At 51.4% G+C, this 20023-nt stretch overlaps 1 protein-coding gene across 5 annotated transcripts in view; it reads right to left on the reverse strand.

Annotated features, from left to right (window-relative positions):
- Positions 1-20023, reverse strand: part of MYO9B (myosin IXB) — a 135649-nt gene that overhangs the window by 109225 nt on the left and 6401 nt on the right. For 4 of the 5 annotated variants that reach the window (XM_050769406.1, XM_050769405.1, XM_050769404.1 and 1 more), the window contains exon 1: positions 1626-2588. In XM_050769406.1, the coding sequence (XP_050625363.1) occupies positions 1626-2465 (840 nt within the window). In that variant the 5' untranslated portion in view covers positions 2466-2588. Of the gene's footprint in view, positions 1-1625; positions 2589-20023 lie in introns of those variants that run through there. The other variant, XM_050769407.1, reaches the window with a different exon arrangement.

A 20023-nucleotide genomic window follows, 5' to 3' on the forward strand; every position in this document is an offset into this window, starting at 1 on the left:
CTCCTCAAACTGGTTTGAATGCGCCAGCCTTTTCTTTCAGGCACCTTGAGAAGGAATGGCCATGATCTGGAAGCCAAATGTGTATTAACTGTGACCCTTTTTTGTTTTTTTTTTTTTTGAGACAGAGTTTCACTCTGTCACCCAGGCTGGAGTGCAGTGAAGCAATCTTGGCTAACTGCAACCTCCACCTACCGGGTTCAAGTGATTCTCCTGCCTCAGCCTCCTGAGTAGCTGGGATTACAGGCACGCACCACTATGCCTGGCTAATTTTTATATTTTTAGTAGAAACAAGGTTTCATCATGTTGGCCAGGCTGGTCTCAAAGTCCTGACCTCAGGTGATCCACCTACCTCGGCCTCCCAAAGTGCTGGGATTACAGGCATGAGCCACCACACCCAGTGACTTTTTATTTTCTGTATTTTTGATGCTCTGACATCTGGGGCCAGGCTGACCCCAGAGAGACGGCCCTTTCCAATTCCTAGATTGGTTCTAGCCAATTCCTAGAGATGGTTCGGGTCTTGCCTTCCATATGCAAACCAACTAGCCCAGAGCCTACACCCCAGCCACCTCCTCTGTGGGGCTCTCACACTCCAGCCCACTATCCCCTGCTCTCATCACCCCAGGCCCTGGCACCTAACAACAAGGGGCAGCCCTTATGCCCCAGAGTCCATTGAAATAATTCAAACAAGCCAATCCTACGCCAGCTTACTCTGCCTAGCACATTCCGATGCATGAAAATCACAATAAAGGTTCCTGCCTCTCTCCGCTCCCTTTTTCCCTCTCTCCCTCAGTCTCCTGACGTGTTCCAGTGCTTCCCCCTGTGGCCTTCCATGGCATTGCACCCTCTTTAGGGAACTGTGAGTAACAAACTCTCTTTCCAAGGGCAGTTGCATCCTGACCAGTTGGCCTCGCAGTACCTGAATAATAACAACTATCAGAAAACCTCCACTTTTTCTCTCTTTAGAGGAAGGGTCTCTTTCTGTTGCCCAGGCTGGAGTGCAGTGGTGCGATCATAGCTCCAACTTGTGGGCTCAATTGATCCTCCCGCCTTAGCCTCTCTAATAGCTGGGACAACAAATGTGTGCCACCGTACCTGGCTAATCTTTGTTTTTGTTTTGTTTTGTTTTTGTAGAGAGGTGGCCTTGCTATGTTGCCCAGGCTGATGTTGAACTCCTGGGCTCAAGCAATCCTCTTGCCTTAGGCTCCCAAAAACCACTGGGATTATAGACATGAGCCACCACACCTGGCCTGAAATTTCTTTCTTTCTTTTCTTTTCTTTTTTGAGACGGAGTCTCTCTCTGTCATTCAGGCTGGAATGCAGTGGCATGATCATAGCTCACTGCAGCCTCAAACTCCTGGGCTCAAGTGATTCTCCTGCCTCAGCCTCCTGAGCAGTTGGGACTAGAGGTGAGCACTACTATGCCTGCTTGGCTGATCATTTTTTTTGTAGAGAGAAGGTCTTGCTATGTTGCCCAGACTGATCTTGAACTCCTGGGCTCAAGCAATCCTCCCACCTCAGCCTCCCAAAGTATTGGGATTACAGACGTGAGCCACCGCGCTTGGCTCAAAACCCACATTTTCCAAACAAAGGCCCCCTCCCACAGACCAACCAGCTTCCCTGCTCACCTCCAGCACGGGGCCAGCACCCAGGATGGTCCTCTCAACGCCGCTGGCATAGCCCTTCTGGCTGAGGGCGGTGAGGCAGTGGATGAGGAAGTTGGTGCTCTGGGTCTTGCCAGAGCCGCTCTCGCCCGAAATCACGATGCACTGGTTCACGCGCTTCCTGAGCATGGTGTAGTAGGCCACGTCGGCCAGCGCGAAGACGTGTGGCTCCAGCTTGCCCAGCTGCTGGTTCTCATACATCTTCACGTACTTGGGGTTGTAGATGGGCAGGAACTTAAAGGGGTTGATAGCCACCAGGATGCTCCCCGCATATGTGTAGATCTTTTGTTGCAGGAAGCGGTGCTTGAGGTTCTTCAGGAGGTTGCCCTCGGTCAGCTCAGGGAGGTTACACAGGTCATCAAAGTCCGCCTGCTGCCGTGGCAGGAGGCCACGCTCCACTAGGCGTCGGGTGGCCGTGGCCTGCGCCACCAGCTGCATGTGCACGTACTTGATGGTCCCGTCTGCATTGCGCTCCTGCAGCAGGAAGTAGTAGCCATCCTCCTGCGGGTGCTCGTCCTGCGCCCGCCGGGGCCACAGCAGCACCCGGTGCACAGGCGAGTCGTTGGCGTCCAGCACCCATTCCTCGCCGCCCGACTCTTTGACTTCCACCAGCACGTAGCATTTGGTGCCGTCCAGCCGCAGGCTGGCGATGGCGTCCTTGATGACGTCCGAGGTGGTGCTGTCCTTGGTGGCGGTCACGCGGCACGAGGCCTGGCTCTCCGTGGTGGACAGCTGGGGGTAGATGTGCAGGTGGTAGGCCGCCTGCTCCCGGCGGCCCGAGCTGCCTGCCTCTTTCACACTCATCCTGCCGGCCGCCTGGCTTCAGCATGCCTCCCAGGCTCAGGGCGCGCGTGTCCTGGAGCTGGAAGGGAGGTCAGAGCCAGGCACAGTCAGAGAGGTGGGGGGAAGTTTAAGGGGCATGTGGAGTCCCACTCCTGGGCAGATAGCACCTGACCCAATGCTGGAGTTCCCCACCCGACTAGGCTCACCCAAAAAGCCAGAGGCAACCAGTCACGGCATCCCGTGAGGGTCTGTCTGTCCTTCAACATGACCTCAGGCTCATGCAGTGGCTCATGCTTATAATCCCAAAACTTTGGGAGGCCAAGGTGGGAGGAGTGCTTGAGGCCAGGAGTTTGAGACTAGCCTGGGCAACATAGGAAGACCCCATCTCTACAAAAAATAAAGACATGGTGGTGCTCAACTGTGGTCCCAGCTCCTCGGGAGGCTGAGGTGGGAGGATCAATTGAACCCAGGAGATCGAGGCTGCAGTGAGCCGTCATTATACCAGCCATGCTCCAGCCTGGGTGACAGAGAGAGACTCTGTCACTTAAAAAAAAAAAATTTTGATAGTGGTTTTTACAAGTGACATCATCAGACAACCCCCAAGACCTGACCCTTCCCCCTGAGTTTGCTCCATCCCAGCCCCCATCCCACCCCATCCAGAGGCAGCCTTTCAACTTTGAAGCCCAACAGCCATGACCCTCTTTCTGCTATGCCCTTCCCAGCCCACATCCTTCCTGACCTCATCTCTGAATAAACCTCCCCAGCAGCTCCCCAAGCAGATGAAGGCTCGGCCCCACAAGCCTTGGCCACACACCGGTAACAGTGAGAGGCATGTGGGGATGAGCAAGACTGAACCAGTCCTGAAATATGGGATTCCCAAAACTCCAGGGTCCTTGAAACCCAACCTAGGAAGACAAAGTCTGGGAGAGCCACAAAAAACGCACTCAGGCAAATGGCTTAGAGGGCGGTTGCTTCTGAAGCCACAACTCCAGTCTACTGGGGAGAAGAACATCAGGCAGGCCCAGGCAGGGGGCATCCTGCAGGAATATGGTCGGTGCTCTCAAGATTGCCAAGGTCACGGGCAACAAGGAAAGACTGAGGAGCCAGCTGTCCAAGACCACAGGAGACTCGCAATGAGATAGGACTCCCCGGAAAGGATCCTCCGCCAGAGAGACGGCTTGAATAGAAGAGCTAGTGACATCAGAAGCACACCAGGGGGGTGGTAAGTAGCAGTCTGCCAATACCAATTTCTTTTCTTTTCCTTTTTTTTTGTTTTTGAGACAAGAGTCTCACTCTGTCGCTTAGGCTGGAGTGCAGTGGTGCAGTCTCGGCTCACTGCAACCTCTGCTGCCTGGGTTCAAGCAATTCTCCTGCCTCAGCCTCCTGAATAGCTGGGACTATAGGCATGTGCCACCACACCCGGCTACTTTTTGGCCAGGCTGATCTCGAACTCCTGACCTCAGGTGATCTGCCCACCTCGACCTCCCAAAGTGCTGGGATTAGAGGGGTGAGCCACCACGCCCGGTCTACAAGTGCAGGTTTCTTATATACATATATTGTGTAGTGATGAAGTCTGGGCTTGGCTTTTCTTTCCCTTTTTTTTTTTTTTTTTTTTTTTGAGATGGAGATTCGCTGTTTGTTGCCCAGGCTCTAGCGCAGTGGTATGATGTCGACTCACTGTAACCTCCGCCTCCCGGGTTCAAGTGATTCTCCTGTCTCAGCCTCCCAAGTAGCTGGGATTATAGGCACCCGCCACTAAGCTCAGCTAATTTTTTTTGCATTTTTAGTAGAGACAGGGTTCTACCATGTTGGCCAGGCTAGTCTCGAACTCCTGACCTCAGGTGATCCGCCCTCCTCGGCCTCCCAAAGTGCTGAGATTACAGACGTGAGCCACTGTGCCTGACCTTTTTTTTTTTTTTTCCCTTAATAGAGACAGCCTTATTATGTTGGCCAGGTGGCCTTGAACTCCTAAGCTCAAACGATCCACCTGCCTAGGCCCCCTAGAGTGCCGAGATTATAGGCATGAGTGACTGTGCCCAGCCAAGTTTATTCCTAAAAAATGCATTTGCTTCTGAAGGTTGCAAGAAAAAGAAATGCTGGTGCCAGCCCACCTGGGGGCTTGGAGCAAGAGCCATAAATGCGGCACGAGTCAACCAAGAATGGCTGAGGGTGTGAAGATGGGGCCCAAAGACAGGCAGGAGAGGCTGGTACGCAAACAGACGTGAGTGCAGAGGTGAATCCAGCGCAATGGTTAAAAGACACACAGTAGGAGTGATTATCCTAAAGAACAAGAGAAGACATTAGGGGAGTGGGAATATCTAAGAGGGGTTCTGAGTCCAGGCGCAGTCACTCGCACTTGTAATCCCAGCACTTTGGGAGGCCAAGATGGGTGGATTGCTCGAGGTCAGGAGTTCAAGACCAGTTTGGCCAACACGGTGAAACCCTGTCTCTACTAAAAATACAAAAATTAGCCGGGCGCAGTGGCAGGCGCCTGTAATCCCAGCTACTTGGGAGGCTGAGGCAGGAGAATCACTTGAACCCGGGAGGTGGAGGTTGCAGCGAGCTGTAATTGTGCCACTGCATTCTGGCCTGGGCGACAGAGTAAGACTCCATCTTGAAAAAAAAAAAAGAGGGGTTCTGAAGGATGAAGAGGAGTTCGTTCATGAGGTGAGTAAAAGAGTAAAGGATAGTATGATAGGCACACCACCTGTTTTTATAAATAAAGTTTTATTGGAAGGCAGCTTTGCCCACTCATTTCCTTATTGTCTGTGGCTGCTTTTGCTACAAGAGCAGAATGAAATAGTTCAGGTACAGACTGTAATATTACGGCCTGGAAAGCCTAAAATATTTGCTATCCAGCCCTTCAAAGCAAAGGTTTGCTGACCTCTGCCCTAAAGAGAAGCATGACTCAGCACTGCGTCTGAGTGGGGTCAGGGCCACCAGAGGCTCTGGGAATTCCTGTAGAAGTGTTAGAAGGGCTGAGGCTGAAAGAAACGATAACTTATGAGGCTGAGGCAACAGTTCACACAGGGATAGGGAGTGGCGATAGGGAAGAAGGCTGGGGGACATTTAACTCTTAAAACTTTCTCTTAAAACTTTCCCCCAAGTGAGTAAGTAACTGTCGTGTTTTCTTCCAGGGAAACAGATATACACTGTATATAGCTTAATGAAATTTGGATTGTCTTATTCATTCAGCTGTAAAACCTAATTCTTCCCTTGACATGTCAGTGCATTTGAATGTTCCTCCAGGTCATGAGATAAAGCCTTGAGAGGCAGGTTTGGTTTTTTTTTTTGTTTGCTTTTATTTTTATTTTATTTACTTAAGACACGGCTTGAGCAACAGGGCGAGACGCTGGTTTATTTTTATTTTTATTTTTTTGAAATGGAGTCTCACTTTATCACCTAGGCTGGAGCACAGTAGTGTGATCTTGGCTCACTGCAACCTCCGCCTATCGGGTTGAACCGACTCTCCTGCCTCAGCCTCCTGAGTAGCTGGGATTACAGGCGCCCACCACCATGCCTGGCTAATTTTTATATTTTTAGTAGAGACGGTGTTTCACCATGTTGGCCAGGCTGGTCTCGAACTCCTGACCTCAGGTGATCCACCCTCCTCGGCCTCCCAAAGTGCTGGGATTTACAAGCGTGAGCCACCATGCCCAGCCGAGACTCTATGTCTTAAACAACAACAACAACAACAACAACAACTACTATCTGAACGAGGCAGCTCTTCCACTTTTTTATGTTTTGAGACAGGGCCTCACTCTGTCACTCAGGCTGGAATGCAGTGGCATGATCTCAGCTCATTGCAGCCTCGACCTCCCAGGCTGACTGGGCTCAAGTAATCCTCTGACCGCACCGCCATGCCCAGCTAATTTTTGTATTTTTTTTGCAGAGAGGGGGTTTTGTCATGTTGCCCAGGCTGCTCTGGAACTCCACCTGCCTTGACCTCCCAAAGTGCTGGGATTACAGGCATGCGCTACTGTGCCTGGCCCTCATCCGCTTTAGAAAACACTTTAGCAGTTTCTTTCAATGTTAAAACACATACCTAGCACGTGACCCAGCAATTCCCCTCTCCGGAGTTACTCAGGAGAAATGACGCAGATGTCGAGACAGAGACATGTAACTTCTGAGACCCCCAAACTGAGAACCCAAATGTCCACCAACTGAATGAACAAACTGACCACACCATGGAATATGGCTCAGCAATGAGAAGGAACCAACAAGTTCAGGATGGCTGGTTCCTGATGCTCACAATGGTAGGAAAGCAACTCAGAATTGCTGGGCTGAGTGAAAGGAGCCTGACACGGCCGGGCATGGTGGCTCATGCCTGTAATCCCAGCACTTTGGGAGGCCGAGGCAGGCGGATCACAGGGTCAGGAGGTTGAGACCATCCTGGCTAACACGGTGAAACCCCGTCTCTACTGAAAATACAAAAACAAAAACAAAAATTAGCCAGGCATGGTGGGGGGCACCTGTAGTCCCAGCTACTCAGGAGGCTGAGGCGGGAGAATGGCGTGAATCCGGGAAGCGGAGCTTGCAGCGAGCCGAGATTTGCCAGTGCACTCCAGGCTGGGCGACAGAGCGAGACTCCATCTCAAAAAAAAAAAAAAAAAAAAAAGAGACTACATACAGACCTAGCAATTCTGCTCCCAGGTATAGACTCAAAAGAATGGAAATCAGTGACTCAATTCCTTGTACACCAACGTTCACCGCGTCTCTATTCACAACAGTCGAAAGGCGGAAACAACCCAACGTCCGTCGGCAGATGAGTGGATACACAAAACGTGGTCCATCCACACAACGGAATATGACTCAGCCATAAAAAGGAATGAACCACTGCTCCATGCTACAACATGGATGAACCCCAAAAACATGAGGCTGAGAGAAGCCAGACACAAAAGGCCATAGCCACACACAAAAGGCCACTGGGTGTATGATTCCGTTGATACGAAGTGTCCAGAACAGGCAAATCCATAGAGACAGGAAGCAGATTGGCGGTTGCCAGTGACTAGGGGAGGGGGAATAGGGAGTGATTGCTAATGGGGACCGGGTTTCCTTTTAAGGGGATGAAATGTTCTGGAATCAGACAGAGCTGGTCGTTGCACAACACTGTGAATGCACTGACTAGCACACTAATTTTTATTTTATTTTATTTTTGAGACAAAGTCTTGCATTCCATTGCAGTGCTGCGATCCTGGCTCACTGTAACCTCCATGTGCTGGGTTCAAGCGATTCTCCTGCCTCAGCCTCTCTTCCAACCTCAGGGAATTACAGGCACCCGCCACCATGCCCAGCTAATTTTTGTATTTTTAGTAGAGATAGGGTTTCGTCATGTTGGCCAGGCTGGTCTGGAACTCCTGACCTCAAGTGATCTGCCCGCCTCAGCCTCCAAAGTGCTGGAATTACAGGCATGAGCCACCATGCCTGGCCAAATTTTTATTTTTGAGACAGGATCTCATTCTGTTGCCCAGGCTGGAGTCCAGTAGTGCAACTGTGGCTCACTGCAGTCTCAACCTCCCCTGGCTCAAGCAATCCTCCCACCTCAGCCTCCCGAGCAGCTGGGACTACAGACACATGCCACCACGCCTGGCTAATTTTTGTATTTTTAGTAGAGACTGGGTTTCACCATGTTGCCCAGGCTAGTCTCAAACTCCTGGGCTCAAGCAATCTGCCTGTATCAGCCTCCCAAAGTGCTAGGGTTACAGGTTTGAGCTACCACACCCAGCCAAATTGCACGCTTTAGATGGTGAATTTTACATTTTGTGACTTTTCCTTAATTAAGTTTTAAAAAGAGCCTATACTGTCTGACTTTTCCTTAATTAAGTTTTAAAAAGAGCTTATACTGTCTGATTTCATGTATATAAAATTATAGAAAATGCAAACTGATCTATGAAGACAGAAAACTGATTGGTGGCTGCTTGGGGATGTGGGGCGGGGAGGGATGACAAGAGGCCTGAGGACACTTTTCAGATGATGGATGTGTTTATGATGGTCATGGTGGTGGGCTCATAGACGTTTGTACACTTAGTAAGTACAGCCTATTATGTAACAATTTCATCTGGATAAAACTGCTTAAAAAGGCCAGGTGCTTGGCCGAGCGTGGTGATTCATGCCTGTAATCCCAGTACTTTGAGAGGCCGAGGTGGGCGGATCACCTGAGGTTGGGAGTACGAGACCAACCTGGCCAACATGGAGAAATCCCGTCTCTACTAAAAATACAAAATAAACTGGGCATGGTGAGGCATGCCCTCCCAGCTACTCAGGAGGCTGAGGCAGGAGAATCGCTTGAACCCAACAGGTGGAGACTGCAGTGAGGTGAGATTGCGTCATTGCACTCCAGCCTGGGGAGGAGAGTGAAACTCTGTCTTAACAATAACAACAACAACAACAACAACAACAAAGCCAGGTGCCGTGGCTCATGCCTATAATCCCAGCACTTTGGGAGGCCGAAGAGGGCGGATTGCTTGAGCTGAGGAATTATAAACCAGCCTGGGCCACACAACGAGGCATCTCTACAAAAAAAAAAAAAAAAAAAAAATAGCTGGGCATGGTGGCACACACTTGTAGTCCCGGCTTCTTGGGAGGCTGAGGTGGGAGGACTACTTGAGCCCAGGGGGTGGAGGCTGCGGTGAGCAGTGACTGTACCACTGCACCACAGCCTGGGCCACGTGGCAGAACCTGTCTCAAACCACCCCCCAAAAAATACTGCTTTAAACATTACATGGATTTAAAAGATCCCATTTCCCCAGGAGTTTATCTTTTTAAAACTTCTTGCTCTGTATTCAAAAGTTCAGCCCTTGAGCCCAGGCACAGTTCCTCAGACACCATGGCTGGGAGATGGTTGCACATCTAAAGGTACGTCAGGTTCCCAGCTGCCACATGGTATCACTCACCTGGTTGTACCAGGACGCCACGAGAGTTAATCATGGAATGTTCTCAGGCAGCTCCATAGGGCCAAGGAAGATGGACAGAGGTTTACACACTTCCAAGCCAAGCGAGGAATACAGGAGCCCAAATTAAGGATACATGTCTTTTTCTTTTTCTTTTTTTTGAAATGGGAGTTTCACTCTTGTTGCCCAGGCTGGAGTGCAGTGGCATGATCTTGGCTCACTGCAACCTCTGCCTCTGGGTTTAAGCCATTCTCTTGCCTCAGCCTCCCAAGTAGCTGGGATTACAGGTGTGTACTACCACACCCAGCTAATTTTTTATTTTTGATTCGGATGGGGTTTCACCATGTTGGCCAGGTTGGTCTCCAACTCCTGCTGACCTCAGGTGATCCGCCTGCCTCAGTCTCCCAAAGTGCCAGGATTATAGGTGTGAGCCACTGTGCCTGGCCAAGATACATGTCTTAATCACACCTGCACGAATGTGTGTGTGTGCTGGCATATGTACTTCCATGTGCTTGCATGTACACAGAGGACACACATGTGAATACACATGCTTGTGTGCACACAGTACACACAACATAGGACACATCCATGCTCATATAAACACATCACACATGGACACACTATGCACGCACGCTTGTACACATATTCACATGCCTGTATACACACTCACATGCATGCACATACATACAAGGACACAGGTATGTAGGAACATATGTGCAAGCGCTTTTTTTTTTTTTTTTTTTTGACGGAGTCTTGCTCTGTCGCCCAGGCTGGAAAGCAGGGGCGCGATCTCAGCTCACTGCAACCTCTGCCTTCTGGGTTCAAGAGATTCTCGAGCTTCAGCCACCCAAGTAGCTGGGATATAGGCATGCATCTCCACGTCTGGCTAATTTTAGTATTTTTAGCAGAGACGGGGCTTTGCCATGTTGGCCAGGCTGGTCTCCAACTTCTAGCCTCAAGTGATCCAGCCGCCTCGCCCAGCATATACATCCATATGAACACTCATGCACACACACGTGCACAGCCACACGTACATGCTTGTACACAAAACATTTGCATGCAGACGCCTACCCCCATGTTCATGCCTACACACATGCGTGCACCTGTGTATGTGCACAGAGCGAGGCCCAGGCAGAGTTGGCCTGTCCTGTGACGTTCACTTTTGTGACCAGGGGCTCAGTGCAGCTCCCAGCTAGCGGGCTTTGGGCTGACTTACGGCTGAGCTGCCTGGATGTAGGCGGTGCAAAGCTCACTGGGATATGCCTACTTCCTCCTTCATAGCAGAGAGCTGCTCTGAGCGAGAAGCCAGGAGAACCCAAGGATGGGCTCTTTCTCCTGCTTCCTGCAGCCTCTGCCATCCCCCGAAGGGAGGGCTGATGCTAGCTCACGGAATGACAAGGGCTGAAGGCCACACGGATGGCTGCACTTGAGACTGCTCCACGTCCTCCAGGGACTGCTGACGGAGCACCAGGAGCCCTCTGAGCCCTGCTGGGAACACAGCCTGTGGGGGCTTCTGCAGCTCTGGGCCCCTGATGTGCGAGGCAGAAGGACAGACACTCAGGAAACCCCACTCTCAGAGATGGGGCTGAAGAGGATGGTCACAGGACTGGCAGATGTGTGCCCTTCCCCCAGGCCAGGAGGAAGTGGATAAGGCTTGCTCAAGGCAGCTGCTGAGCAGCCAGGGCTGTGGGGAAGGGGGTTGCCAGAGAAGGGACGTCCCTCCCTGGCAGTGGGATGGGGGTGGTGGGAGCAGAAACAAGCTGGGACCATAAGCTGGAGTGCCCCCTGCAAGGCTCATCGGCCTGGTCCTCTCCTGCTCCCACATGGGCCTGTCCTTTCACCCACAGCTCCAGGCTGACCCCCTCTACCTGGGCCCGAACACTACCATACCCAGCTAATTTATGTATTTTTAGTAGAGATGGGGTTTCACCATGTTGGCCAGGCTGGTCTCAAATTCCTGACCTCAAGTGATCTGCCAGCCTTGGCCTCCCAAAGTGCTGGGATTACAGGTGTAAGCCACTGTGCCTGGCCACAAGACCCCATCTCTATAAAAAAATTTAAAAATTAGCTGGGTGTGGTGGTGCACGCCTATAGTCCCAGCTACTCGGGAGGCTGAGGCAGGAGGATTGCTTGAGCCCATGAGGTCAAGGCTGAAGTGAGCTGTGATCATGCCACTGCACTCCAGCCTGGGCCACAGAGCAAGACCATGTATCAAAAAAACAAAAAATGAAACAAAACTGCTTCCAAACAGGGAAGCAACTGTTTTAATGCCTCTTGTGAAAGAATCCTTCCCTCCCTGGATTGGGGAGCCTCCTTTGTTAAATACTACACATGGAATTATTTTATATGTGTGGTCCACCTCTGGGCTGCTGAGGCTTGTGAGGTGCCACACTGTTTTGATTATCAGAGCTTCAGAGAATGTTCTGACTTGGCAGGGCTCAGTCTTTTGTGGTTTCCCAGGAGACCTGGGACCTGGAAATTAGTCTTGCTGTGGCTTAAGATCCCTGCCCCAAGTGGATGTGAAACCTGCCCTTGGAGAATCCCCTGGTTCTGGTGGGAATGGAAGGAAGCAGATGGGGCTGGAGGAACCAGGGACCTGAAGTCCCTGTGGGGGACAGCTCAGCCAAGTGGCAACCTCGGGTTGTGGTTGTGTTTTGGGGTCTGGGTCCTGCAAACGTGTTTCCTTCCTTAAACCGAATTGTCTCACCAAAATACCCCAAGGCTAACATAACCACTCTACCCCGACTCTGCCCATCCCACGCACAGACAATGCGAACGGGAAGCAAAACACATCCTCCAGCTGATAGCATCAGTACGACCAAGGCCTTTTGTAAGAACGATCCCCTTGTCACCAAATGAAAATCAAACTGTCAGACTACAAAGATCCTCGAAGAAATGCCAAAAAGTGCTAACAAAGTGCCTGTTAACAGATGAATGGAAAAACACAACGTGGCCCATTCATCCAATGGAATATTATTTGGCCATAAAAAGAAATGAAGGCTGAGTGAGGCGGCTCACGCCTGTAATCTCAGCACTTTGCAAGGCCGAGGCTGGCAGACCGCTTGAGTTCACGAGTTCGAGACCAGCCTGAGGAACATGGCGAAACCCCGTCTCTACAGAAAAAAACACAAAAATTAGCGAGGCGTGGTGGCGTGTGCTTGTAATCCCAGCTACTTGGGAGGCTGAAGTGGGAAGATGGCTTGAGCCTGGGAGGCAGAGGCTGCAGTGAGCCGAGATCGTTACACTGCACTCCAACTTGGCCAACAGAGCCAGATCTTGTCTCAAAAAAAAAAAAAAAAAAAAAAAAAAAAGGAAGGAAGCACCGATTCATGCTATAATGTGGATGAAACTAAAAAACACGATGCTGAGTGAGAGAAGCCAGACACGAAAGACCATATGGGGTGTGACTCCATTTATAGAAATGTCCAGAATGCCAGAACAAATTCACAGACACAGAAAGTGATGAGTTGTTGTGAGGAGCTGGGGGACGAGGAGTGGGGAGAGATGGCTAATGGGGATGGGGACGGGGTTTCCTTTTGGGGGATGAAAGTGTTCTGCAATCAGATAGAGCTGGTGTTTGCACAATACTGTGAATGCACTGAATATTACTCATTATAAATTACACGTTATGTGCATTTCACTAAAATAAAAATGAATACTCCTTTTAAAAAAACAGAGCGGTGCAAAAAGAAATGGCTTCGTAAAAGCCAGGCCGGTATATGCTTTCTGCACTCTGAAAAAATGCCGATCTCAATTCAGAGCCTTTTCCTTGCGTTCTCATTGAAAGGAGGTGTAAGGAAAGGCATGACAACGAAAAAAACAGGCCCTGGGGGTGGGGGGTCAGTGGCCGGATGTGAATTAGCCGCTCTCAAGGCCGGCTACACAGAAAGTAGGGTTCTGCCTACCAGTTTGGTGGAGGATTCGGAATTTACTGGAAGATAAAGGCCTCCGGACGGGGCCTCCAGAAAGTGTAGCGTAGCCGTTTCGTTTATATAAGGCCATAATTTGAAGCCACATGTTTATAGGATGAAATCATTCTCAAGCTAAGAGAAGGCTAACTAGCATTGCAGCAGACTCCTTTAGGATGCATCCTGCAGCATTCAGCGCATGTCACGTTTCGCGTACATTTTGCTGATCCTGTTGAGGATTTTTTTTTTTTTTTTAAGAAGAAACCTCATGGGCCGTATGGGAAAGATGGAAACACACACACGGAGGAATGACCACAAAGTCAGTCTGTCGGTCAGGGTGGCTCAGATTGGGAGGACGACTTAGAGGCCTTTGTCCTCATTTTTCTACATCTCCAACCTAACCGTAAGATGGCCATGCTCACGTGCCAGTCGGGAGGAAGTGGACACTCAAGAGAAGAAACTGTTAAGAAAACTCCAAGGGATGGCGCAGTGCAGGTGACAGGAGGGAGGAACTAAGCTCTTTTGGGGCATTTCAAAAAGTGGGGATATGGCCAGGTGTGGTGGCTTATGCCTGTAATCCCAGCACTTTGCGAGGCTACGTGAGCCTAGGAGTTTAAGATCAGCCTGTGCAACAAAGAAGGAACCCCCCCCACACCAAGTTCTACAAAAAATAAGAAATGAGCCGGGCATAGTGGAGTGCACCTGTGGTCCCAGGTACTCAGGAGGCTGAGGCGGGAGGATCACTTAAGCCCGGGAGATCGAGCCGTGATAGTGCCAGGGCACTCCAGCCTCGGCAACAGAGACAGATCCTGTTTCTCTCTCACACACACACAAACAAGTAAACAAACAAAGTAAGTGGGGCTGCTTCCAAGATTCCACCGCAGAGGTGAATGGGCTCATATCACAGGCTGGCACAGGACATCACAGGAATTGGTGGGCATCACTGGTGGCCCAGGCCCTGCTAACGGGCCAAGTCCTAGGGGTGGGACAGAGCAGGGATGGGAAACTCCTTGGGGAGCCAGCAGGGCCAAGAAACAGCATCCGCAGGGCAAAATCACAAAGAGAGGCATTTCCAGTGGGGAGTTCATTCGTGTTCCCCAAAACTCATGCTTATCCCGAAACTCAGAACGTGACCTTGTTTGGAAACAAAGGCTTTGGGGATGTAGTCAGTTAAGATCAGGTTGTACTGGACTAGGGTGGGCTCCAAATCCAAAGACTTGTATCCTTATAAAAGGAAAAGAGACACATGTGCACACAGAGGGAAGACGGCACGTGAATAAAGACGGAGGCGGGGATTGGAGTGATGTGACCACAGACCATGGAATGCCTGGAGCCCCAGAAGCTAGAACAGGCAGGAAGAGTCCTCCCCTAGAGCCTCCAGAGGGAGTGTGGTCCTGCTGACACCTTTTTTTTTTTTTTGAGATGGAGTCTTGCTCTGTTGCCCAGGCTGGAGTGCAGTGGTGCGATCTCAGCTCACTGCAACCTCCACCTCCCGGGTTCAAACAATTCTCCTGCCTCAGCCTCCCGAGTAGCTGGGATTACAGGCACCCACCACCATGCCCAGCTAATTTTTTGTTTGTTTGTTTGCTTGTTTTTGAGACAGAGTTTTGCGCTTGTTGCCCAGGCTGGAGTGCAATGGCGTGATCTCAGCTCACTGCAACCTCCGCCTCCCAGGTACAAGCGATTCTCCTGTCTCCGCCTACCAAGTAGCTCAGATTATAGGCATGCACCACCACGCCTGGCTAATTTTTTTGTATTTAGTAGAGACAGGGTTTCACCATGTTAGTCAGGCTGGTCGTGAACTCCTGACTTCAGGTGATCCACCCGCCTCGGCCTCCCAAAGTGTTGTGATTATTGGCATGAGCCACCGTGCCCAGCCAACACCTTCATTTCAGACTTGTGGCCTCCTCAGCCACCCCAGGATAGGTACTTAGTTATGGAAGCCCCACGACATGAATCCAGTTGCCCACTGCTGAAGGCCTTGAGTGGAACACTCAGGCCAGAAAGTAGCTGGGTGAGCCCTTCAGTTGCTCCAGTCTTTTTTCTGCCTTAACTGAATATTCCCAAGAAGCTCATCGCAAATGCTCTCTCGTGACTTCTGCCAATTCCACGCTCAACTTCAGAGTTGAATGTGTTCTTCTGAACCTGTTCAGATTGTCCCTTGTCTTCCACAAGGCATTCCCCCAGACCTTCCATCTGGCCTGACTGTTCTGAGCCCCACGCCCCGGAGAAAGTCCCTTCCCAGGTATGTGTTGTTTCAGCACGTTCTGGCCACCCACCTCCCCACAGCCCAAGTGCTCTCCGACCTGTGCTATATGCCCACCCCTCCAGGCCCTGGGGTCTCCCTCCCTGGGATCTGTGCTGATGTTTCAGAGGAGGCTGTCTTCTTTCAACATATGGTTAACAAATGTTCCTCCAGTGCTCACCCCGGGCCAGGCTGAAGTTGGGCACAGGAGACAGAACGTGAAGGTGAAGGAGACGGAAAACACACTCACCACAAAGCAAAGAGGTGTTTGCAACAGCGATAAGTGCTTTGGGGAGGAAAAATCCAGCATAACTGTGCTAGCACAGCAGTTCTCAGCCAGGAGTGAGTCTGTCCCTGCTGGGACAGACATCTGTCTCGAGACTTTTTTTTTTTTTTTTTTTTTTTTTTTGAGATGAAGTCTTGCTCTGTTTTCCAGGCTGAAGTACAGTAGCGCTATTTCAGCTCGCTGTCACCTCTGCCTCGCGGGTTCAAGTGATTCTCATGCCTCAGCCTCCCAAGTAGCTGGTACAAAATGCACCCACCACCACACCCAGCTAATTTTTGTATTTTTAGTAGAGACGGGGTTTCTCCATGCTGGCCAGGCTGGTCTTGAACTCCTGGCCTCAAGCGATCCGCCCGCCTCAGCCTCCCAAAGTGTTGGAATTACAGGCGTGAGCCACCGTGCCTGGCCATGGAGACATTTTGTATATTACCACTTGCGGCAAGGGGACACTGCATCTTGTAGGTGGAGGCCAGGGATGCCGCTCAGTGTCCCATAGTGCACGGCATGGCCCCTACAGCAAAAAATAATCGGCCCCAATATGAGCCAGGCCAAGGTGGGGAAGCCAGGGATAGGAACCCATGGGGCAGTGCTCAGGGCAAACGGTTGCTGAGGCCTGTATAGTGCAAATGAGCTGGACGTGCCTGGAGCTTGAGGACAGCAGCCCAGGCGAGGGCGGGGAGCGGGCAGGCGGGGTCAGAGCGGGTCTGAGAACAAGGAGCCCAGTGTGGCCGGTGGGTCCAAGGCTGGAGGCGGGGAGACAGAAGCCGAGATGGGGAAGGTCAGATCCTCCAGGGCCCTGCAAATGTGGTTAGATTTTCATGCAAGTCCGACAGGGGAGCCCCATGTGGTTTGATGCAGGGGCACCAGGACCAGAGTGACATTAAGAAAATGTTACCATCTGTGGCAGATGGACTGTGGGGGGCCTGGGTGGAAGCACGTCCTGTGGGTGCCTTGGGGGGAGCTGACATTTGCCTGGATCAGGCCCATGAGACTCTGCAGGTGGGTTCTGGTCACAGGTAGAAGGCCGAGCCACCGGGCCCCGCAGGTGGCTGGGCTGCAGGTCCTTCCCGGGTGACCTGTGGGCTTGTAAACGAAGATGGGGAGGGCAGTCAGGGACATGGGTCTGGAAGGGCAGACCCCTCTGCAATCACACAGCCCATCTGTCGTCACGCCCAGAGGGAAAGCCATCTCGAGGGTAAGAACAGGCGTCTCCCTATGTTGCCCAGGCCAGGCTCGAATTCCTGGGTTCAAGCAATCCTCCCACCTCAGCTTCTGGAGTAGCTGGGACTACAGGTGCAAGTCCACACTCAGCTAATTTTTCTTTTTTTTTTTTTTTAAGATGAGATCTCCCTACGTTGCCCAGGCCAGTCTCAAACTTCTGGGCTCAAGTGATTCTCCTGCCTTGTCCTCCCAAAGAGCTGGAATTGCAGGCATGAACCACTGCCCCTGGCTAGAACATTTACATCACCTTAAAAAGAAACCCTGTACCTTTTAGCTATCACCTATCCCACTAATCCCCCAAAAGACCCCCAAATTTATTCCCATTCTCCACATCTGCTGAGCTGCCTAGGTGGCTCATGACCTGGCCACCCATCTGCCCCAGGCTTCTGGCTTCCACGTGGAGTGCTCTCTGCATGCCAGGATCCCCCCATGCCGCCCATCCGCGATCCAGCCCTTGTGGCCTTCAGCTAGATGCTCCTCCTCCTGGCCAGGAAACCCACCCTCTGCTCAGTTTCTACAAAGGACCTCCCAGGCTCAAGCTGGTTCCACTTTCTGATCACCTGAGAGCGAAACCAGATGGGGGGGGCAATGGTCCCAGGATTTGCTGCCACCAATGTCTTTGGTGAAACAGCCACTCCCCAGCTCCCCTTGAAGCTCATCCCTGTGCCAGGGACTCTGGTGATCACAACATGAAGGCAGGTGAGAAACGAGTCGCCTCAGGCCAGTCATGGGCTTGACCTGCAGGTCTCAACAGGCTCTGCTTGCCCCTCAAAAGCTTGGTGTTCTTCTATATCAGTGTTTCTGCCCTGGAACAGACTCTGCCCTCAGGGGACACTTGGCAACCTCTGTCCTGAGACATTTTTTTTTTCCCTTTGAGACAGAGTCTTGCTCTGTTGCCCAGGCTGGAGTGCAGTGGCATGATCTTGGCTCCCTGCAACCTCTACCTCCTGGGTTCAAGCTATTTTTGTGCCTCAGCCTCCCAAGTAGCTGGGATTACAGGTGCACACCACCATGCCTGGCTAATTTTTTTTTTTTTTTTGTATTTTTAGTGCAGACAGGATTTCGCCATGTTGGCCAGGCTGGTCTCCAACTCCTAGCTTCAAGTGATCTGCCCGCCTCAGTCTCCCAAAGTGTTGGGGTTACAGGTGTGATCCACTGCGCCTGGCCCTGAGACATATTTGGTTGTCGGGACAGGGAGGATGCTATCAACATGAAGAGGGTTGAGGCTGGAAATGCTGCTCCACACCCCGTGGTGCTCAAGGCCCCACCACAGAGACGGACCCAGCCACAAATATCAGCAGTGCTGAGGGTGAGAGACCCTACATTAATTATTTGGAAAAAAATTGATTCCGTCTTCACACTAAACACCAGAATGCACAAAATACATTCCTAATAATTTTTTTTTTTTTGAGATGAGTCTCTCTCTGTCACCCAGGCTGGAGTGCAGTGGCACCACCTTGGTTCACTGTAGCCTCGACCTCCCAGGTTCAAGTGATCCTCTGGCTTCAGCCTCCTGAGTAGCTGGGACCACAGACATGTGCCAGCACACCTGGCTAATTTTTGTATCTTTTTGTAGAGACGGGGATTCACTATGTTGCTGAGGCTGGTCTGGAACTCCTGGGCCCAGGGGATCCTCCCACCTCTGCCTCCCAAAGTGCTGGGATTACAGGCATAGACCACCGCACTTGGCGCCCAGTGGGCTACTAACCAGGAGAATCTACCTAGTCTCTCTGATTTCTCTCCTCTCTCCTTCCCCATTCACTTTGTGTATTTAAATGTGTGAGCTGGGCGCAGCAGCTCACGCCTGTAATCCCAGCACTTTGGGAGGCTAAGGCGGGTGGATCACCTGAGGTCAGGAGTTCAAGACCGGCCTGGCAAACATGGTGAAATCCCATCTCTACTAAAAATACAAAAATTAGCTGGGCATGGTAGTGGGTGCCTATAATCCCAGCTACTTGGGAGGCTGAGGCAGGAGAATCGATCACTTGAACCCAGGAGGTGGAGGTTGCAGTGAGCCAAGACTGTGCCATTGCACTCCAGCCTGGGCAACAAGAACGAAACTCCATCTAAAAAAAAAAAAAAAAGAAAAAAAAAATGTGCGCAGCATCCTAGGACTTCGGTCAGTCAGATGACGACAGACGCAAACTCACTTAGGAGTCAACAGAACCCCGAACTAGTGTTTCTCACCCAGGGCTGACTCCGCCCTCCAGGAGACACTTGGCCATGTCTAGAGACATTTCTGGTTATCCAGACACGGAGGAGGGGGTGCTACCGGCATCTGAAGGGTGGAGGCCAGGGACGCTGTTCAACACCCTACAGTGCAGACAGCAGCTCCTCCTATCTGGACAATGCTCGGCTCAGTCAGATGACGACAGACGCAAACTCACTTAGGAGTCAACAGAACATGGTGAAACATACCTCCTAAGGACTCATGGGCCCTTGACACAGTAGCACGGTTCCAACCCCATGCTCACTTGGCTGCAGGATATTGAGAGTGCGGGGTGCAAGAAGGAGCCAGCCTTGTGGAGGCACCTGCCCCGGTTCAGGCCACTTTCTTCACTCCAGGACACCCCAACCCTTACCTTCTCCCTTCCCTGCTAAATCATGAGGCTGACTCCCAAGGGACCACCCAGGGAAAAGGAACCAGTTTCCATGGCGCCTACGGGCCAAATAAGTACGATTGCACTTTCTCTGCCTCTCTTCTTGTCGTGCCCACCCAATAAATAGCATCTCCACATGACAAGACGAGGACCTCAGGGGTCTTCCCAAGCAGTGGACAAGCTACCCCCTGACCCCGATGGCACATTCACCAGGAAATTAAAGCCCTGCGTGAGTCCCCGTACCCTGGGAATCAAAATCTCAGACGTCACCCTCCTGCCCCCGATCTCATCTGCCCTGGAATGGGATGCAGGAGGTGGCAGATGCCTCCTCGTGGAGATGCTCTGAGCAGTGAGCCTGGGAAGATCCACAGCAAAGCCTTGAGCCTCCCACTGCTGCTGTGCCGCTGTGACTTCACTCATGAGGAAGCAGCG

Source organism: Macaca thibetana, chromosome 19 (genome assembly GCF_024542745.1).
Source record: "Macaca thibetana thibetana isolate TM-01 chromosome 19, ASM2454274v1, whole genome shotgun sequence".
In the NCBI taxonomy this organism is placed as follows: Eukaryota; Metazoa; Chordata; class Mammalia; order Primates; family Cercopithecidae; genus Macaca; species Macaca thibetana.